The sequence below is a fragment of the Sebastes umbrosus genome, chromosome 14 (genome assembly GCF_015220745.1).
Source record: "Sebastes umbrosus isolate fSebUmb1 chromosome 14, fSebUmb1.pri, whole genome shotgun sequence".
Taxonomy (NCBI): domain Eukaryota; kingdom Metazoa; phylum Chordata; class Actinopteri; order Perciformes; family Sebastidae; genus Sebastes; species Sebastes umbrosus.
In genome coordinates this window covers 26,069,384-26,091,480 of record NC_051282.1, presented here as the reverse complement: position 1 = coordinate 26,091,480, position 22,097 = coordinate 26,069,384, and the positions used below count along the sequence as shown (strand labels likewise).

The window sequence follows — 22,097 nt, the reverse complement described above, 5'->3', positions numbered from 1 at the left end:
AAGGGGTTGGATAACAGAAAAAGAAAAATACTTCCTACTAGTTCAGAGCCTTGCATGTCATGCATACTTGCCAACCCTCCCGTTTTTCATTGCCCTCTCCCGGTTTCCTCCCGGGGTCACAATTCTCCCGCATTTCTCCTGATTTATGGCAAATTTTCACACTTTTTTTCCTTTTCGTTATCTCAACCTGTTTCTGGAACTGAACAGCGTGCATACATCCCAACTGTTTCCACCCAGATGACAAAAGAGCTACAACAACTGTCGTTTCCCGGCGGAAGAGAGCCAGTCAAAAAGCCGTCGTGGCGTGGTATCTAGAGAAAGAAATACTCAAGCAGGAGCATAAATGAATAAAAACGGATGAATATTAGTTTATGCCCGAGAGTCACACGCCAAGTTCACACTAGAGGGGCAAATTATTCCGTTTTCTTTCCTGGGAGTTAAAGGTAAAATCAAAAACTTAACATAAAAATGCTGTTGCAGTGAACTTATTATTTTTGTTATTTTCACTCTTTTAAAGTCACCACAATGCAGGAAACAAAGTCTCTGAAACTCTTTATGGTGGAGGACCCTCAGACCCCCCTCTCTTAGAGGTGCTGACATTATCAAGTCGCTGCTCTGCTGAGAGGCATATTAGATTCACACTCAACACAGTTGAGCCCTTTGGCCTAAATGAAGAGCTGAATTTGTCATGATTAAATTAATTTATATATTTACTTTTTGTACTTCTGTCTTTGTAATTTTAAGATACATTTGTGTATTTTTGTTTCTGATGTGGTTATATTGAATGAAGTGTGGCACTTGGACATTGGCTTTGGATTGATTTTCCAAAAGATTTGACATCATAATTACACCTGTTCTAGGTTGACTATGTGCTTACTTTATGTCTTTGTCCATTTTGACTCTGAAGAAAGACACAGTAGTGTCAAAACGTTAATCTGTTTGCACTGCTGCAAATCAGTCAGTGTGCTCTAGTGGAAAATGACCTTTTAGCCCTGTGTAAGGCACATTGAAGTGGCCCAAACTAAGAATGTGACATACTTAGATCTGCAACAAAATCAGAGGTTGTGGTGGCTCAGCAGGTAGAGCGGGTCGAGCACTAATCGCAGGGTTTAGCGGCTCCTCCTGACCACATGTCGAAACGTCCTTGAGCAAGAAACCGAACCTGTCGATGGTTAGGCCAGCGCCTTGCATCGACATGTGAGTGTATGTGTGAATTGAAAGGCAAATTGTAAAGCACATTGGATAGACAACTGCAGTCCATTTATCATAAAAACAGTGCGCACACCAAACAAAATAAGTCGTCAGGGCATTTCCTATTAGTTATGGGTCACTTTCAATCAACATTTCTCTCACTTAACGAAATATTTTCCTGTTTTTGGAGATTGACTTCATAAATTTCTTGAGATTTAACAAAAGCTGCTAAAATATAAGGTGTTGAAAAGCCTTAGACTGACAGTGTGTGTACACTAAGCCTCATATCTATTATCAGATATGTCAAAATGGTGACAAACTGCATTGGCAGCCTGAGGGAGCTGTTGACCTTACCTCCTGCTAAAGGTTTTAGTGCGGTGAGTGTAAAATGGGAATGAAAATTGTAGGGCTGCCCCCTTTTAGTCGAGTATTCGGTTGTTTTGGTCTTAGTTGACTAAGATTTCTTTAGTCTATAAGTCATTTTTTATGCTTTTTTATGCTTTTTCATGCTGATTGACTTATTTCCAAGAAACTTATGAGCACATGTCTGGTAAACACAAGATTTAAAGTGATGCTTTTGTATGATTCTTTGTGGAGGAACTCATTTTCAACTAAATCAATCAATCGTTTAGTCGACAAAATCGTATGAGTGTTACTCTACTAATAATTTCTTTGGTTGAGGACAGCCCTAGAGAATCGTGCAAATACTACCCGATACCTATTCTACTAATAATAATAATAGTAGTAATAATAATAACAACAAGACTGCACAGCAATATTAACCTTGTAGTATATGTAATGTGTCTTTTCTTTTAGGTCTGATACAAAGACATGCAATCAACACAAAAGAGAAAAAACAGCAATGTATTTACAATTTACAAAGAATCACTTCTCTGTGAAAATAGCACTTATAAATATGATTTACATAACAAAATAAATATGTAAATTACCAATGTAGCTTGAGTTTTTTTTCTGTTTAAAAAATATGTTACAGAATAAAATTACAATTAGTAATAATAATACCTTTCCTTCTCTGGTGTGATGCGAAATAGAGGTCCTTTAAAAAAACATCATTTATAAAGACATCATTAAGTACAGCATTGTCATTATATTAAAAAGTGATCTCTATTATGAAATATAAGAAGGGAGTTACAATAGTGAACACTTGAAAGAACCTATACAAATACTCAAAAAAAATATACAATACACGATATTTGTCTCCCTTTAAATGTTCATTGCATTGATCTGAGGATTGCTGACCTAACATGAATGTGTACCCGGTGATTCGGGTTTGAACAGTCGTCTTGTGATGATGTAGAGGTATAGGCTAGATGTAATGGCACTGTGGTGTACAGTATGTACAGCTACTGATAGACAGTTGAAGTGTTTCTAGGTCCACTTTAGCACCACAATCAGCTTCAGCAAACGACTAAATCGTGGCGTCTTCACACAGCTGTCCAAACTGGAAATATGCCATTTAGATTTCAACACTGTTAGGTATGAGTTACCTTAATCTTTTCTCTTAACCCATGATAATCACAACAGTAATGTAAAGTGTGGAGCACCGTCTTTCTTTTTTTCTTTTTGACTATATCTTTTTGGCTACTTACATTACCAAGGATTATTACACTGCTTTGATGAATACTCAATTCTGATTGGTCAATCACAGCGTTCTATGGTCTGTTATTTCTGTATAACAGACCGTTGCTATGTATAACATACCGTTGCTATGGAAGCACTTCTGATGTCGGACTCTGGAGGACCATTTTTGTGTCAAATTATTGATTTCTTAAGTAAGTAGCCGTGTAATAAGCCGGTAATCGTTGTGAAATAAACCCCTTCAGGTTTCACGCTTCGTGTCGGGGTGCTTCATCGCCCTGTCAGGGTTTATTTCACAATAATGACCGGCCCGCTGCACATTATCCCTTACATAACATCTGATATTTGTCTGTTTGCGGCTTTTATTTTCAGTAGCTTAACTATGAGAGTGTGTTAATCCAACCTGGTCTTATACCGCGAGCTGTTCTGGTTCCCAACCTTTTCTCTTAAGGGATCCCTTTTTCTATCATTGAATAAACTGACAAAGTGATATATTTTATGGATATTTCATCAATGCATAACAATAACAGCTGATAAACTGTACAATTAATCCAAATAGTGAACACAATAACTGTAGGAAGATTGCGTGAAACGAGCAATTTGGATGATTTCCTGTGAATATTGCATCAGAGATGAGTTATTTTTAGGAACTTTTAATACAATTCTCTGTCTGTATTATGTATTTTTTTTTTTTTTTATCAATCATACATACTTAATAGGCTTCTTTTTTTGACGAATTCAGTGCTTTCTTCTCCCTGATGTTTGGCCATTGTTGTGATAGCTCTTTGGTTGTTTTAACTGCGTACGTTTCTAATGCAGGACGAGGCTGTTTAGCAGAGAGAGGGAAGGTTCTGTGAGTATAGCTTGTGTTGAGGTCTTCACCCTGCCTTTATCCTGTTTATATCTTAAATAATAATCCAAACTTTAAAAGTAAAAAATTCATTTAATTTTCTTCAAAGAAATTAATGAAATGCTGAGATATAGACCAACTGTATATTATTTTAAAAAGTTGTCTTATACCCCTTAAAATCAAGAAGGTCTTGTGACCTTCCGTGAAGCTTTGGCGACCCCTAGTGGAAGTTGGTTGGGAAGTTGGGAACCAGTGGATTAGAGGAGTATTGGTGTCAGTTGTCTCTATCGTTCTTGAGATTATTTTAGAGATAAATACATAATTTCCTTTCTGATCCAGTGCCTTTCTCACCTCGTCCCTGTTTCTGCTTTGATGCTGGTTTTTGTGTGATGAAAAACAGTTTGAACAAAATGATACCCTTATATACTCTATAGTGACTACTTAAAGACAGCATCCTTACGTCATTGTGGGGTGTTTAAACAATGACTAAATATAATCTATATGGAAGGATGAAAATAATATAAAAAACATCAATGAGCATCCTTAAAACTGGATTACATTCGTGATATTTTTGTCTTTTACAAAGCAAAAGATAATTTAAATGGAGAGTAGCAGAGCGTTGTGCCTTGTCGTGTTGCCCCCCGTACTTGTCGCCAGTTGCGAGGAAAAGGATTGTGGGACAAATCGAAGCCCCTGTGTTTGACTAAAGCTCGTACTAAAGTAAACAGGAGGTCAGAGGGGAGCTGACTATAGGTAGAATGGGTTGTGAAGGTTGGAGTTGGAGGTATCAGGCATGGGAGAGACCGGCCAGAGAGACCAGCCCTTCCCTGCTCGGGCATAGCTTGGAGATACTGTGTGTGCATGCGTGTCCCTTTTAGCTGCCGCTGCTGAGCATGCCCAGTAGCTTGCTGGGGTCCATGCCCTGCTGCTGGGCCATCTTCTGCACGTCGAAGCCCATGTGCATGAGGAACTGAATGACATTCATCTCCTGTCCCGTGAACTGGTCTCGGATGGTGGGGCAGGTGGGGTTGCAGTGCGGCCACGGGCAGCTGTCGATCAGATGCATGGGGCAGCCTTTGGGCGGAGCCTTGTTGTTCCTGTTGTCGTTGAGGCTGCGGTCCCAGCAGTGCAGCGCTCGGGGCAAGGAGGTGCCTTTAACCTGCACGTCAATCCAGTAACTAGGACACAACACAAGAGGGCGCTGTCAGCACACGGGTGGAAAGTCTCAGACACAAAGGACGGTGTCCTCTTATAATGACGCACTGGAAACGGGGAAATTAAACCATACTCACTTTCTGGTGATGACTTCATGTGATAGACACGCTGGAGCAAACATAGCCCTGAAAATAGAAATAAAAAAACAACATAAACCAATCTGAAACCATGCAATATTTCAATTCTCTTTCTAAAATGTAGAGAGGGGGACTTACGGGACATCTTTGAGGGTGTTCCTCAGCTCAATGCCCAGGTTTTGGATGTAGCGCCACTGGCCTTCCTGCACAGGCTGCCCTGTTAGCTGGATGTTGTCCACTGTCAACTGGGCCTCATCAAACAGCCACTGGACGATAAACACAGGGCCTGCACAGGGAGAATGGAAGCTTAATATAAGATTATAGTGCATATATATATAGTATAAGTACATGTCTACTCAGACATGTGTGTGACATGATTTTGGGCCTGCGTGTACAGTAGGTGCATTTTGAGACCCCAAACTCACTTTTTATTGATGGGAAGACTCTATATCCAAAGAAACAGTTCCACTCCTCTCCCTCATGGGTTTTCCTGCACCTCTCTGGTACCACTCCTCCCCAGTACCTGATGGGGCAGGTGAAAAGGACAGATAGGTTACACGATGTCTAGGTTAGCAACCTGATGATCTTGGCACCCGATTCGACTGTTATCAGGACATTAAATGTGCGTTATCGTTCGCTGTATGCATCATAGATGTGGGTCAGTAGGGGGCTTTATAAAAGTAAAAGCGAAACTTAACATGTTCTAACACTTAAAACTGCATGAAATGTTACTTTTGAACACAAACAAAAAGGCTTCTTTAGGTTTAGGCAACAAAACCACTTAGTTAAGTTTAAAATAACTAAATTTCAAAAGTGCAAAGTGAAACCTGGATGAAAGTCCTATATTTTGTGTCCCATCCATCGCCCCTCTCCTCCACAACATATGGAGTGTCACGCTGTCGATATACTACACTCCTGGCTTCTGCTTTTGCCCCTGTCATAATTACTACGGTCGCTTGAGGTCGCTGTTGTCTTCTTTTATTCCTTCTTTGGGTGGTCAACCATCTGAATAGATGACAAAACCTACTGATGGGTGTAGCAGGGCCCTACTGACCCACATCTATGAGGCTTATAACCACTGATAACGCCCCATTTAATGACCTGATAACAGTCTAATCAACTGGATCTTATCACCGTACTAAAATAAGTCCCATACTTGATGCCTCTCTTGATGGTCTCAGTGGGGGCGCAGCTGATGGCGTCCACGCAGTCCGTGCAGTGGTACTGCTTGTTATCCAGGAACCAGCCAGAATCGGACAGGCCTCGCACTTGTATCCCAGTGTGCCCCAGTCCCTCCAGCAGCTCCGCCACATGGTCCACGTTCAGGAGTACCCCAGTGCCGCCCGCACTGCACACAAAAACATATTAATATCTATACAGGAATATGAATGAAACGGTGAAGATTTTGAATTTCAAATCGCAAGCAACACATGAACATACCTGCTTCCTGCTAATAGGAGGACTTTTGCGTTGTCCAGACCTTTGTTCAGCAGGTCCTTCACAACCTCTTGAATAATCATGGAGCCCATGAAGGCATAGCCATCTGCACACAACACAAAGAGAGTAGCACTGTAGAATAACACTTTTCTTAATGAGATTCATGTTTGTTTTGATGATTCAGTAATGTCTTACTCTGCTCTGTTTTGGCCGTAGCGCCGCTCCACACATCGCTGGAGCAGTACGGGATGAACCTGCACAACCGACATAACGTTAAAGATGCCAGCTATGATTATAAATTTAGCTTCAATAAATAAACACAAACATGAGTCAACTTACACCATGTTGGCGTTCCACCAGTGAGGGTTTTCCTCAGGCAGCGGAGACAGGATACCCGTGCCTGCGGAGAGACAGATCAACATGTATCATTAGCCATCCCTGGCACTCCCAGACAAATCCTCCACTTCCGCATCATCATTACCACATGGATTACAGTTATTACGCTGCAATGAGAGAGGGAAGCGTCTCCGCTCCTACAGCAGCGGGCGCCAGGTAGCCCTGTGCCGCAGCTACATTATGACGGGGTGACAGATACATCCGATCCTTTTAATTACTGAGACTTTACAGTGGGATCTGGCTACTTTTTTTCCACCATGTTAGGGGGTCAGGGTTTGCTACAGGCCACATGTGGAGTAAGTGCACTATGCAGACTAGCTGACCTGTTTTAGTTTGAGGCCACTTGGACGAGCTCATCAGTCTCCTCATCGTCTCGTATCGGCTGTCGCAGTTCTCCTTGTTGAAGCAGTACCAGCCGCCTGGACATAGATGCACAAAAAGAAGACTTTATCACACATATTGTCTACAATTATTTAACATAATGAATCATAATGAAATTAGTTGAATTAATACCGACCCTCTAAGAATATCAACCACCGTCTGCTGCCTCGAGATTCTTTCAGGTAGTACCTACAAGAAACCAAAGAGTATCGAATCAACACATCATACATGCCAATAGTGCTTCAATATATGTGATTTTTTTAATTTCTCAAGTTTTATTTGACACCGTCTGCTTAACAGTATATCTACACAACAGATAGATATAACCACATTCCACATCTTTTTTCAGAAAGATGAGATAAATGCTGTAAAGTTAATACCCGCTCTGTTTCTACCGTCTACCAGCGTCAGTATCCAAGCATGAAATATAAACACATACGACATCATCACCTTACTCTAAACAAGGATGTCCTGTTAGTTTGTTGATTCCTATCGCTGAAAGGTGACGGACAACAGCAAAAATGAAATTCCACAGGAGAGAACAATGAGGTTTGTGTGTACGGTTTGCACTTAGGAAACTGATATAGTGATCGAAACAGGAGATAAACTGTCCCCTATCCTGTTTGTAGTGTGGATGCCAGTAGATGTTGTAGCAAGAGTAGGTAATGTACCATCATAGTCTCATCACTCTGAGCTCATCATTTATACACGACATGGATAAAATCAAGGCCCATAGGAATGATGTGATAAAGAGATATGGTGACGTGTGTAGATGGCAACACACTGTCTGTCTTTTTCATTTAGGACCCACATATGTCCAAGATTATGACCCTTAAATGCACCCTGGGTAAGATGAAGCGTTTTTTTTGTGTGTGCCAGGATAAGATTTTAAGAATATAAGCCGTGTGCTGTATGTTGTCAGCCCAGAAGAGGGCAATACTATCATGATTCTCACATTGCTAATCATGTCAGACGCAACATCATCCTTTTTTTAATAGGATTTTTATTTAATATCGATACCAGGAAAAAGAAAAAGATCACAGAACTTTATGGTGTGTGAAGTAACTTTAGCCACAGAATCAAGAGGCTCCAAATGTGCTTCTGTGATGCTGAGAGATTTTTATATTTTATTTAATCAGTATCCACCCGACGTTACCAATGACTAAACTCAAGCGATTGCCAAAAACACTTCAGTGACTTTAAAGAAAACAGACTTGGCTGCAGCTCTGAGCTGTTTGCTCAGACTCTGAATCACACTTTGGCTGCAGTCAACGTCTTGTGCTATTATTTTGCGAGCCACAGTCGATGATGTAGGCCGAGGACGGTGCACTCTACTTAGTCTACTACTTCCAAAACAACAAAGTGAAGGCGGTCTTGGCAAAAAAGCTGCACAACCCACTCACTCCAACAAGTGCAGCTCCAGAAGATGAATCACACAGTTCCAAGTGAATGATTTTTACTCGTTGTGTGTCTCATCTGTAACTGTAACGATACCTCTCTGGAACATACTGTTAGTAGCTGATGGATTAGCATCTCAACTGACAACAGTAGTGAATGAGACGGCCATCTGTCAGTAACTGTCCCCGGCGTCTCTAAAGAGCTTTACCGCTCTAACAGACAGCTCTCTACCACCAGCGGGCACTTTGGGCTTTTACAGGAATTATAGTAAATCCATGAAGAGACATGTATAGAACTGAACTGGTCCCAGATAAGTTCTTATGCACAGACTGTCACCAAAGCCTCCTGATATGGAACAGGGCAACATTAAGAGTAAAGCTTTTATATAATACTGGCAACATATTTTTAGCTATATTAGACCTGCTAGTAAATTAGGGTCATGCAATTTCAATACTTTCATTGTGGTATGATTGCCATTCTTGTGATGCAGATAATATTTGAGACACAAGTGAAATCCACTGCCCTTGGGCGGTGGCTTTTAACGACAATTATAATGTGTAGAATTTGAAAAATTACACCTTTTACAACTGACTTTTATTTGATCCATCCCCACCTGCCATTACTCGATTATCAGTATTATTTGTACAAGAATAAATTGAACCTACTCAATTTGACTCCCTGCAAAGGGGCCATAAAAGAGAGAGTATATGACTGATTGTTTGTGTATTATACAGTATAAGAGGCAGTGGATCTGTCTGATGTTAATATGCTTTTAGTGTCATGGCTTATCCTGCTTTAGAGAACTCATGCAGGCTTTCTTACTGCCAAATGGATTTCTGCTTAACAACACCAGTGGGTATCATGGCAAACAAATCCATTCTTTACCTCATGGACAATAGATTAAATATATTTTTTTTACCAAAAACTTCTAGGAGCCATTGAGAGCACGTTTTACAGTAGCCAAGTAAAAGAGAGACAGAGAGAGACAGGCAGAGAGAGATAGAGAGAGAGAGAGATGGGCGGGGGTCTGAAAACTTAAATCTAAACTTTTTTTCTGCAGAGCAAATCCTGCATTCTAATTTGAAGCAAAGGAAATGAAGCATAGGCCATGTGGCTATCCGCAAATTTCACGCATCGCTGACGCAAAGCAGCTGTTTATCTCATCCCTTTATTATTCTGCCCCATGCAGGGCATTTCTCTCTCTTTTGAAAATCCCCACAATAATTTTTTTTTTTTTTTAATTTTTGTTCAGCCCTTTAAATGTGTTAGGAATCGTAAAACAAATTTGCAATAAACCAGCCCCAATAAGGAGATATGGTGACGTGTGTGTAGATGGCAACACACAGTCTGTCTTTTTTCATATAGGACCCACATATGTCCAAGATAATGCCCCTTAAATGCACCCTGGGTAAGATGAAGCGTTTTTTTTTGTGTTCCGGGATAAGATTTTAAGAATATAAGCTTGTTTATACATGACATGGATAAAATCAAGGCCCATAGGAATGATATGATAAAGAGATATGGTGATGTGTGTAGATGGCAACACACAGTCTGTCTTTTTTCATATAGGACCCACATATGTCCAAGATAATGCCCCTTAAATGCACCTTTTGTGTGCCAGGATAAGATTTTAAGAATATAAGCTGTGTGCTGTATGTTGTCAGCCCAGAAGAGGGCAATACTATCATGATTCTCCCTCATGTCAGACTTAACATCATCCTTTTTTTTTAACAGGATTTTTATTTATTGTCGATACCAGAAAAGAAAAGAAAAAGATCACAGAACTTTATGATGTGTGAAGTAGATTTAGACACAGAATCAAGAGGCTCCAAATGTGCTTCTGTGATTTAACTGAACTATAATGCATTCTTAAAAAACAGCACTTTAATGCTGATCAGCTGTCTAAAGTATCATCAGTAACAGTTTCATGCAGTGTTTTTTTAATTCTGGGACCTGATCTGCTCATGTGAGGCTTGTACATTGTACATGATTGTAAAATCAGTGAATTAGCTCTGTTCTTCACTCACATGTTGTTCTGGTTTGTATTCTGTGCTCAGCTACAGACACACATTTTTGGGAAAAGTGTCAACAAGTCTTCTATAGCCTTTTTCCTAACAAGTGCCTTTAATTGTATTTAGTGTGACTATTCCTATGTCTGTAACCTGCTAAGTCTATTCATCTAGGCAAAAAATAATGTTGTATGTAAAAAACTAAATAGTGCATTAAAACAAAATCAGTAAGATAATGTAAAAGAAAGGTGAAAAAACAGCTATATAATGTATCTTTAAACAGTAAATTAACTGTAAAATACTGTGAAATTAATAAAAAAACAGTATTTTTAGAGGCTCCAAATGTGCTTCTGTGATGCTGAGAGATTTTTTTTATTATTATTGAACTGCTGCACTACTGATGCACCATCATGATGCATATCACACTGTAACCTACATGTGTGTATATTCTCTTGGTTACATACCCTGCAGGACTCCCATCGTTGCAGGTGACTGATGTATTCTCCAAAAAGTTCAGCTTCATGTCGTAGTCGAGTTTCTGCGCAGAGCACGGATACAGGGACTGAGCGAGGTTCTTCACTTGTGTCATGAAGTTATCCATGTTCTCCTCCACGGCGGTGAAATCCAGAGGGAAGCTCTCGGTGGTGTCAGCCCGGTGATCCTCCCGGTCCGCCCGGTACGTGGGAGGAGGAGACGCGCGTCGCGGTTGTTGTTGTTGTGGGTTGCGGCCACCTCGGAACCTCCGTGCGCAAAACGCTCCGGACTGCATCAGGACCAGCAGCACCAGCGCTGATGAAACCAATCTGATCAGTGTCATCTTATCCAGGCGTTTAGATGTCCTTTCTTCCAAAAAAAAAAAAAAATGCAAAACTGTTTTACTGATGGAGCTGAGAGAGAAACGCTTAAATTGAACTAAATTAAAAGTCTTCTCAGATCAATCATCAGTCATCTGCTGAACTCTCTGCATCAAACTTTTCAAAGAGTGCAACCTACAAACTGTCTGCCCATCTATCTGGACCAAGCACACAAGCTTGAACGACAACACTCAGTGCCATGCTCTTGTATTTTATTCAAACTTTCCCCCCTTGTGTGTCCATCCAGCCAATCAGCAGGAGCTGGAGGTAGGACTCAGAGCAATGATGATCAAGCTGTGGCAGACTGACTAACCCCCCCCTTTTTTAATTTATAGAGGAGGAAAAAAAAAATGTCCATGCAGTTGGTTTCTTTTGATCCACGATGTTTTATTTGATGTGGTGGCTTTTATTGGCCCTTGAAATGCCCATTTCCCCATTCCGCCACAAATTTATAAAGTGAGAATATGCATGTTGTTACACACTTGCCTGAAAATCAAGTGGGGAGGAAAAAAACTGAGAACAAATTCGTGCATTGCAGAGCTCCAACAATATTTTGTCAGGAAAAATACACTGTTAAGAATTTCCCAGTCAAATAACAGTAAAGAACTGATGGCAGCAGAGGGTTGCCTTTATGTTACTGTAAAAATAACATTATTATACTGTCTGCTGCTGAAATTTACAGTACTGTTAATCAAAAATACAGTTTGAACTTTTATTAATTTCACAGTATTTTACAGTTAATTTACTGTTTAAAGATGCATTACATAGCTGTTTTTCACCTTTCTTTTACATTACATTTCCCATTCCGCCACAAATTTATGAAGTGAGAATATGCATCTTGTTACACACTTGCCTGAAAATCAAGTGGGTGAAAAAAAAAAAAAAATTGTGCAGAGCTCCAACAATATTTGGTCAGGAAAAAATACATTTTGATGTCAGACTCTACCTGGTTAAATAAGAGGAAATTATTATTTTTTAAGGGAAATAAACATATAATGTTGTTTAGAGAGTATCATCCTCCACCCCACAAAAAAACAACTCACATACCTTTTTTTAAGAATCACTTCCAGTTCTGACTAGTTGAGCTTCTCATGTTTTCTTAAGGTTTAGAAAAAGGGACTTGGACACTTGTTTTTTTTTTTTTTTTTAATCCAGATGGGGCCTCCAGAGATCAAAGCAACCATCACTCTTTCTCCCCCTTCGTCTCGCCTCCTCCCTCCCTCCCTCCCACTTCAGTCTCTTCCAAACTTTCCTGGTCTACTGTATATTTTAAGTCGAGCAGAGCATCCTGATGGGACGCCAGCTTTTTAACGCAGGAATGCCTCGTTACGGTCGAGGTAGGCTTCCCTCGAACAACCTCTCATTTTGAGGACACATTTAAGTTAAAGCGTAGCCCGCAGTGATTGCACAAGAATAACAGTGATTATTCATCGAGGTGACACTTCATGGTGACTTTTGTCTCTGATTGAGCTCATTCTTCCCCACGTGAGACAGACTGATATTGTTATTCAGTTTAGTTTCAAGTACCTGTACATATATGAGAGTAACAAGCTGCTGACTCTGGAGCAGCTTAAGGGGGTTATTCTCAGCTTGTTGTCATGTCTACAACAGTGAAACACAGACTCAGGTAGCGTATTGATGTCTTATTGATGCAGTATCAGCTTCAGCAGTGAGATTGGAGTGCTCATATTGGAGCCCTGTTTCTTCAGATATCAGATGTTGTTTCTGTGAGAACTAATGAATGTCATTGTAATAGAAAATAGGAGTCCGAGTTCAGTTTGACACCCCTGATAATAAATGTTGATAGAAACTCAGCCAGAAAGAAGAAATTGGGGCATTTTTAAAAGATGCTAACGTATCACCTGAGCACAACAACATGTTAAAGAGGACCTATTATGCTTTTGTGCTTTTTCTCTTTCCTTTAGGGGGTTATATCGTTTTTTTGTGCATGTAAAAGGTCTGCAAAGTTACAAAGCCCAAAGTCCACGCCAAAGGGAGTTACACTCCCCCACAGAAACACTGCTCCTGAACTGCCTGAAACGCCTTTCTTGAAGTCCCGCCTTTTCTTCAGTAACATGGTGATGTCACTAAGTAACCGATTTGCATAATACCTGCCTAGCGGCTATTTTGCAATGCCTTCAAACAAAGCTAGTTAGAGCGGAGTCCGAAGAGTTTGGTTCGGTTGACCAATCACAATAGAGTGTGCTTTTCGGTACAAGTGTGCCCCTGAAAACACAAATGGCATAAATGGTCCTCTTTAAAACTGCTTCACATCCTCTCCCGTGGTTAATCGGTGTGCCTAAAGGGCGTCGAAGTGTTCTGAGCCAGGTAAGATGGATATGAAGTCACCACCAGACGGACTGATGGTATTCATTGGGAACTTCAAACAGATGCTTGTGTAGATTAAAACATGTGGCAGGGCCCAGGAGGAGAGAGGATCTGTCACAGATTGAGTCTAGTCACTTTGACCCATACCTCCCCGTTTTATCACACGTCATCCCCAAAAATGTAACCCTTAAATCACTCGCAGATGGACGCTGGCCTCTGACACACCACGCTACCACGAAGAGAAGCCCCGGCGGTGTCGAAACGTCCTCTGACCCGAGCGTGAGCCACAGACGCTCGCGCTTCGACTGATCTGAACGTGCAGATTCTGTGTTACATTCACCGAACAGTGTGAGGCCGGAGACAGAAAACACTGGTTAACTTCGCTACTGTTGGTGCACGGTGGTTTCTTCTCTACTGTGCACCTTGTTTGAACTCCAAAGTGCTAAGCCGTTCTGGCTTTCACTGGTAATTCTCTCTCTCTCCCTTTTTTCTTTGCCTCCCATCGTCTGTGTGTAGCGTGGACACAAAATTTAACCATGCAAGTCCGAATGGATTAATCCTAGAATTAGGTCATTTGAAAATGACCCAGCTGTTCTGATGGCAGTCCCTCAGAAGTGCCCCCGTAGCCCCCACCCCGACTCCAGGCCTCCTGTGAAAGTCAAAGCCTGTCTTTCATCTCCGATCAGTTGCATGTGCCCTCACAGATCCACAGGTTTTACTGCTTAAGTCTGGGCTGGCAGCATTGATCATGTGACCCGTTGCCTGCCTGGACACATCATAGCTCCGCGAGCGCTCTCTCTCTCTCTCTTTCTGTCTGCGCCGCCCGCTCACACGTCCCCCATCGTCCGTCTCCCCCGTGCCTGTTAGTTTTGATTTGCACATGCTGTTGTTGAGGGTCCATCCGTGATCATCAAATCCTGCTAGTTGGAACTGTTAGGTCAGGTTACATCAAAGAGATCAGGAGGGATCAGCCTCTTGAAAGGGACAGGCTCTGGCTCACATCATCAGAAACAGGTGGAGGTCCTCATTGGAAGAACAAAGGAGAGATCACCATCTATAAAACTTTTATATTTCATAGAAGAGTTTCTTTAAATTGCCACCCTCTCCTATATGCAGAGCACGCTGGCACCAGTCAGCACCAGCATAAAACATATGATATCAGGTTATGGGACTCAACCGCAGCGCTAAATCCCATGAAGGTCCCAACAGCAAAGCCGGAGACTTAGTGGTATTACGCCGCAAAGTGTTTAAGTGTGGAAATCTGCTAAAACCGGGACGAAAAGGGGAAGTGTAAATGTATGGAATACAGCTCAGGTGTTACAAATTAGTTGAAACGTTGTTGAAACCTTCATAGGTTTTGTGTATATTGTAGTAATTTCTCCTGTGGCCAACATTTCCCTGCCTGTCCCCCCCCCCAAAAAAAAAACAACCGACTTTGACATTTCGTTTATTGCTTGTCATAAGAATAGAGCCGCTATACTGCACTTAAACAAGAAAATATTGTAGGTATTATTCATGCAAATGTAAGTCAAGGTAAGGCTTATTTATATAGCACATTTCAGAAACAAGGCAACTCAAAGGGCTTTACATAAACTATTAAAAGCATTGAGAAACACATTATAAAAGATAAAATAAAATAAAAAATAAGATAAAAAAATACATAAAATTCATAACATGATATAAAAAATTAAACCCACTTAATCATAATAATAATAATAATAATTCTACTGGTGGAGTGATGGAGATTTTAATTTTTTTTATTTAAGTATTTCGCCTCCATTGCATTCTCTACCAATCGTCACCTAGGTCTCTGAAGCTATAAATAAACCCAACAGAACCTACTTCTCCCTACTTTTATATAGATTTTTGCCTGCATTATTTTAATGACAGCTTCATTAACAAGTTGCTCTGACTGTAACGTTGGAGAGCTTTGACGTTTCAGCTTATCCGCCCCTGTGAAAACACTTCAGCTCCTGTTCTGTGTCACCTTGAGGCAAACCTCCGGAAGCAGGTCCCCTTAAATTCATGTTGAAACTATTGTTTGAAACCCAAAACAAACATGTACAGAGTTTTTTTTTGGGTGTTAACACACTGTAGAGTTCCTTTCATGTTCCCCCCCAACACCACAACCACCGCCACCACCACATGTTCCTGACATTACCCAGAGAATCGGTAAACAACCTTGATCCTGACTTAAGTCAAGAGGTGCCATCTAAGACGTGGATGTAAATGGGGAGCAAGAGAGAGTAAGAGAGGCAGGAGGAGACATCTGTCGAGCAGGCTCTCATTTCGTAAGAGGAGGCCGTCTATTGGTTGCAGATGATGCCCTGTTTGATAAAAATGAACTCTTTCAAGATAGGACAGCTTGCATTAGAGGTCTCTCTGGCACCGAGGGGTAATCAAATAGTTCAGGTCAGCTGTTTGTTGTTGATCTTTCATGTGAATGATGGCCACAGAATCGCTGCCGTCGCCTGTAAACAGCTCTGTCACGTCGTTCAAACTAAGCAAGATGGATGTTTGTATGCATGGGAACATGTTGTCGTACACGAGGATGGAGGATGGAGGTACCGGCGGCCTTCCTCCAGAGGAGTTTTCCATTCATGCCTCGAGCCTGAATCACCCTTTCGCAATGCCCTCTGCCAGGTAGCGACAGAGGAGGGAACAGAGACCAATTACCATTCGAGAACTGCTATTATTATCATCAGAGAGGCGGCAGAACCTCCTTCTTCCCCTGCGCTTATTCCCATCTCCACCGAGACAGAAGGAGAATCAGGCCCTTTTGTCTCGGAAATGTTTATTTATGCCACCGATTTGCCAAAGGACATGGAGAAGCCCTTATTACAGGTCATGACAGTAGAGTCACAACACATGATTCATTTAACCTGCTATGGGGAAATTCTTTTGAAGTCCACACCCTGCTGTAAAACATGGTCATTATTCAATTATGCCAGAGCTGTATTTGAAACTGTTTTTTTTTTTTTAGACTGTAGACCTTAAAGAATCTACGTAGGAAGGAGTTATTTTTAAAAGATTTCTGTTTTATAAAGAATTGTTGAAGAGTTGTTGACACAACGTAAATCTGATGTTCGGTCAAAACTCTCGGTGCCAGTTTTTTCAGCCGGGGATTAAGACTAGTCCTCGACTGAAGGCGAAATTCACTGGAAACATCCACAGAAAAGCACGTAGTCTTGGACTAGACTTAATCCCTGTCCGGGAACTGGGCCCACAATGTTGTGAGTACACGGTATGCGCTTCCATCCAGCGAGCCACTGGGACACTATTAGCGCATGGTATGTGCCTCATTATTTTTGACACTCTCTTAACACCAAGCAGCCGTTTTCTTTTATCCTCTCAGCAAGAAGACGAGGCTACTGTAATCAAAGAAGACAATGATCAGTGCCAGCCTCTTTGGCCTGGCCTGGTACCTGCTTTGATGTCATATTTTGGTGTATAGCGAGGCTGCGGCCCATGCCAAAGAGCACCCATAGTCGCCAACTGTCTGACAGGCTGCCTTTCATCAGAATGACATCACTCCGCTACTTGATTACTTTCCACAGGCTCTTCCAGGCCTGGGAATTTTCTCCCAGGAATCTGAAATCATCATCCCACGCCTTTACACCCTTCGTCTCAAAATAAAAGAAGCACACATCTGAGACACGCATAAGCTTGTGTGGCATACAGTATTTATATTCAAAGCTAACTACACTAACTGTTAGTAGTGTGAGGTATTTTCCTTGTCAGACCTTGTTGAGTTTGAAGTTTCTTTAATACAGCGGTGATATTTATGATGCTAGTGAAGCCCGATGGGGCTCAATAAATATGAATAGGCAACACGAAGAGACAAAATGAAACATGGAGATTAAAAACAACACCGCAATCTTTCAACTCAACATTTCCCCTCCTGTGATTTTCCCTCCGCGGGGGAGAGAGAGAGAGAAGTGATAAATTACAAGGTAGAATCTGAAGTGTTTGTTTTTGGAGGAAACTGCCGTGATGTGAGGTGGATATTTATATCCAACGTCTCTGGCTGGCAGCGTTGCCACTCTGCCCAACGCAGCGTCGGCTTCACAGGACCGCTTTCTGTCTTCACCTGTTAGGTCAGGAGGAGCAGACGTCCGCTCCTCCCCACATCATACAGACTCTCCTGTAGATGCCCCCGAGGATCAAGAGGTGTCTGCGGAGGCCCCGGACCGGCCCGTCCTTTCGACTGGAAACTAGAGTTTAGGATTTTCAAAAGGAAAAAGGATTCAAAGGATTAGAGAGTGTGTTTGTTTACTCTCAGCAGAAAGGATGTAGAGAATGACGGTACATAACTCATGTGGCTGCTCCGCTCTTTGATGCGTAAAGCACATATCCTCTTACAAACACCATTAGCTATAATTATGATCTAATTAGAAACACTGACTGAGATACATTGAAGTAACCGAGCTACTTAAGCACCAGCTAAGCCATTGAAATCTGGGTGTCTTCCCATATCATCTTTGCTCATGAGGTCACCTGTGGTCAGCCAGTGGAAACATTTACTCAAAGCAAGGTAACGTATCTGTTTGGGAATATATACGGCACCCACTTCCCTTTCTCCTGCGGCGGGAAGAAGGTGGTCATTTGTGGGAAGAAGAAAGTGTTACTCAGGCTTTAGTCACAAAGGGTACAAGGAAAGCCGTCACACAGGACTCATCATCTTGTTTTGTGATGACTAATGAGCAGATTGCTACCAGCACCTTCCGCTATGTCTATCTGGTTTTGATCTGTTTCATAATTCACTGGACTCACAGGAAGGAGGCTCCTTTCGGAGCGGGGAAGGCAATAAATGTGAACTATATATAGATTATCAGCCAATCTATGAGTAATTCCACATTTTTCTCTTCACTGTAGGTTTGTAAGATGAGAAAACTCTGGATGTAAATAAAATAAAGCTAAATACTTGGTACTACTACCACCAAGTAATACGACCACAAAAACAATTAAGCCAGGAGAATAAAATGAAATTCCATCAAAGTGAATGCCCTCACATCTGGACGACAGGTGTCGGCCTAATTCACATGTGTCAGAACTTTCTCCTTAATTTACTTATTTAAGAGTCCACAAAAGCAAGAGTGAAGCGGTTTTTGTGTACCTCTGGATTTGATACGGTACAAACCAAAAGGCACATGGTTATACCTCTAAAAAATGAAAGCGCGGCGGGCAGGTAGAGGAGAGGACAACTGTAACGTGTCTGAAGCGTAACCTGTTCTCCGGCCCTCGCTTTGAAACCAGATGAAGATCGGCTGCGGCCCTGAAGTCATTACACCTTCAAAGGTAATTAACACATGGCTTTTGTTTGGGCCCGATGAGCCCCAGATTATGTAGGTACAGATGGTCAGGGGGGCGGACGACAGATACCAAGAGCAAGGTGTGCTTGGATGTGCTTTCATGTCAGCAGGAAGTGCTTGACCCCTGGCCCCCTCCTGACCTCAAATCTAGGCTGTCAACGCCACTTCCTTGAGTGCCCTGTAAAGATTAACATGTGGACAGAGACAGGGGGCCTTCGGACCCCTGCGCGATGAGCAAAAGGACCCAGCTGGCATCTGTGCCCTGCTACATCTTTTGCCAGTTATGCTAATGTAAGGTTATATAAGATCAAAGGCTTGTTTTTTATCGATTTTTTTACTGAGGTCTTATGAAACTGCAACATTAGTTGATGTGGATACTGTAAGAACGCGGGAGCTGGGGATCAGAAAGGTGTTTCTTAACGTCCGTCGCCATCAGCAGGTTTGTTCCTGCTCTGCTTTAATGTTTTGAGCCTCTGTTTCACTTTGGGCTAAAAACTGCCACCTGGCGTATTTCTCGGGGTGGTAAATAGCAGCACTTCCTCCTTTTTGCCATCAAAGGGACGGAGGTCTTGCCTTGACCTTGGAGCCACTTTACCCCCCAAACCTCTCTGATCTCTCTCCCAGTACAGATACTACAGGGACCCTGTGTAGCATCATGTGTAGAAAGGCATCAATCTGATACCGCCATAGTTTCCATCTGTGATCAGTTCTGGTTTATTAGCAGAACTTTAAAGGATAAGTCCGACATTTGATGCCACTCTCATGTAAGTATGAAGCTACCGCCAGCAGCTGGCTAACGTAGCTTAGTATAAAGAAGTAAAATGGGGGCAAACAGCTAGCCTGGTTCTGTCCAAAGATAACAAAACCCACCTACCAGCACCCCTAAAGCTCGGTACTTAACATGTTATATCTTGTTTGTTTAATCTGTACAACGGTGATTTGCCATTTTACTGGAGGTTATGTACCAGACTATTTCTTGGACAAGGACCAGTCCCCGCTGGTTGCCTAGCAACTGGCTCTGGCCAAGAAATAGTTTGCCACATTAACGCCCCATAAAACTATGAATTGTCACTGTTTAGACTGTTACCAATTAGACTGTCAGGCTATATTGAATAGGCGTTATCAGTTGCTATAAGCACCATAGATGTAGGTCAATAGGGGCCTACTACACACACTGGTAGGTTTTATCATCAATTCACATTGTAGATAACCGAAAGAAAGTATGAAAGAACACAACAGTGACCTCTAGTGACTGTAGTAACTGTAACGGGAGTAGAAGCGGAAGTCAGGCGCTGTAGTATCGACAGTGTGAAACTCCATGGGGGGTGTGGAGGCCGCGGGCGATAGATGGGACGCAAAACATCGGCCAGGAAGCCGGGGTTTGCATCCCATGTTCACAAGCGTTAAGTTTCACTTTCACTTTTAAAACGTAGTTATTTTAACTCAAAACACAATGTTTTCCCCAAACTGTTGTTGCCTAAACCTAAAGAAATTGTAGTTCAGTTTCCTAAACCTAGAAAAGAGAAGCCTTTTTGTTTGTGTTCAAAACGTAACATTTAATTCAGTTTTACAACGTGTTAGAACGTGTTGCTTTTAAGTTTCGCTTTCACTTTTACAATGTTGTAGCAGGCCCCTACCCACATGGTGCTTATAGACCGATAACGCCTATTTAACAGCCTGATAACAGTTTTTACACTTCAGCTTATGTACAGATTAAAGAAACAATATACAGTGTTAATTGATGATTGTTGATTTTGTTACCTTTCAACAGAGACAGGCTTGCTGTTCCACCATTTCCAGTTTTTTGGCTAAGCTGAGTTAGTTACGTTATTTCCTGTACAGTTAAGGTATCAATCGTCTCATCTAACTCATACGCATATTTCCCAAAATGCCAAACTGTTCCTTTAAAATTCCTTTATCCTTCATCACCCTTTACTGAAGGTGATGAAATACAAAGTCCACATTATAAAGGAGGAGTAAATGGCTCCTGGCTTACAACACATGATGCTTCGCCGGGTTATTGTTGTTTGTTTGAGTCATTGTGAGCTTTTGATTCTGGGTGACAAAGAATTGAAACATCCTTTCCAATGGCTGAGTAATGCTAAACACGTGTAGACGCCTTTCTTGGACAAATGAATACTTTGATGATGAAATCACATTGAAGTAGAGAATACGTGACCATGTAAATGAATTAGAAGGTGGTATGATTCAGATTCAGATAGCAGGAGTAAACTGTGCTCCACGTGTTGTCAGTCAGGAGCATCGTAAAGCTCCAGATCTACACGATCTGTGGCCCTGCAAGCATCAAACACGCATGCAGAGGCATACATACACAGGCACAGTGATCCCTACAGTTTAATATGAATGATCTCAAGCAGACACTTGGATCTGTGGGTCAGCAGTCTGTCTCAGGAGAGCGTTTGATGATTGCGTTTTATTGTTCCAGAAGGTCAAGATCTTCAAAGCTCTCCTTCTGTTCTCCACAGGGCACCCGGGCAGCAGCTGTCGGGATACACTCGGCTTTGTGTTTTTATACGAGAGAAGAGGTAGGTCAAGCCCACTCTCACAGAAATGTTTTTACTGGGGGGTAGGCACTCAGTGGATACCATAATATTGTTGTTCTGCCCTTTTGTGCTGGAGAGCGGGGAGCGTGTGAATCCCGTCGGACGAGACGTCACCTCTGCCGGGTCTGACGCTGATCAAATAGCCTTTTTGGCATGATTCAGCAGTATCCCTATGTGTGTGAAATGGTACAGACAAAACAGACCACCACTTGGGCTTTAGATCAAATGTCTTCCCTCTTGTGCTCCTATAATGCACTGCGTCAGAGCTCATACACTAAGGCAACACCAGTCTTGTACAACCAATGTCAGTTTACACAGCAGATGATCTGACCTGATGTGCTTTCTCGTCATGTTATTGGCTCCCATAAAGCATTCCTGCTCTTTGCTGTATATATTGCTTTCCAAGATTATAGTTTGTCGGAGGCCACATTTTTAAATTTTCTATTTGCAATGCTACAAATACCTTCACACGTTGATAATTGTGGA

At 41.8% G+C, this 22,097-nt stretch overlaps 1 protein-coding gene and 2 long non-coding RNA genes across 3 annotated transcripts in view; 1 reads left to right on the top strand and 2 right to left on the bottom strand.

Annotated features, from left to right (window-relative positions):
• Nucleotides 1–22,097, top strand: part of LOC119502208 — a 59,935-nt gene that overhangs the window by 2,729 nt on the left and 35,109 nt on the right. The window contains exon 2 of the long non-coding RNA XR_005210020.1: nucleotides 21,534–21,593. This is a non-coding gene — a long non-coding RNA (uncharacterized LOC119502208). The remainder of the gene's footprint in view (nucleotides 1–21,533; nucleotides 21,594–22,097) is intronic.
• Nucleotides 3,795–11,603, bottom strand: notum1a (notum, palmitoleoyl-protein carboxylesterase a). Its single transcript, XM_037793036.1, has 11 exons — nucleotides 11,018–11,603; nucleotides 7,283–7,335; nucleotides 7,089–7,184; nucleotides 6,709–6,769; nucleotides 6,565–6,623; nucleotides 6,373–6,475; nucleotides 6,089–6,280; nucleotides 5,358–5,455; nucleotides 5,071–5,218; nucleotides 4,933–4,980; nucleotides 3,795–4,818 (listed from the first exon to the last, which is right to left on the bottom strand). The coding sequence occupies exons 1-11, from the start codon at nucleotides 11,368–11,370 to the stop codon at nucleotides 4,515–4,517; spliced, it is 1,515 nt and encodes a 504-aa protein (XP_037648964.1). The 5' UTR covers nucleotides 11,371–11,603; the 3' UTR covers nucleotides 3,795–4,514.
• On the bottom strand, nucleotides 17,402–20,039 carry LOC119502209. Its single transcript, XR_005210021.1, has 2 exons — nucleotides 19,922–20,039; nucleotides 17,402–17,949 (listed from the first exon to the last, which is right to left on the bottom strand). It is a non-coding gene; the product is annotated as an uncharacterized LOC119502209 (long non-coding RNA).

Excerpts from the sequence above, each read along its gene's own strand:
- notum1a (XM_037793036.1), bottom strand. The coding sequence starts at position 11,370 with ATGACACTGATCAGATTGGTTTCATCAGCGCTGGTGCTGCTGGTCCTG. Across the intron at positions 7,185-7,282 it reads GTGGTTGATATTCTTAGAGG|GCGGCTGGTACTGCTTCAAC; the intron begins GTCGGTATTAAT and ends ATCTATGTCCAG. Across the intron at positions 5,456-6,088 it reads ACCATCAAGAGAGGCATCAA|GTACTGGGGAGGAGTGGTAC; the intron begins GTATGGGACTTA and ends CTGCCCCATCAG.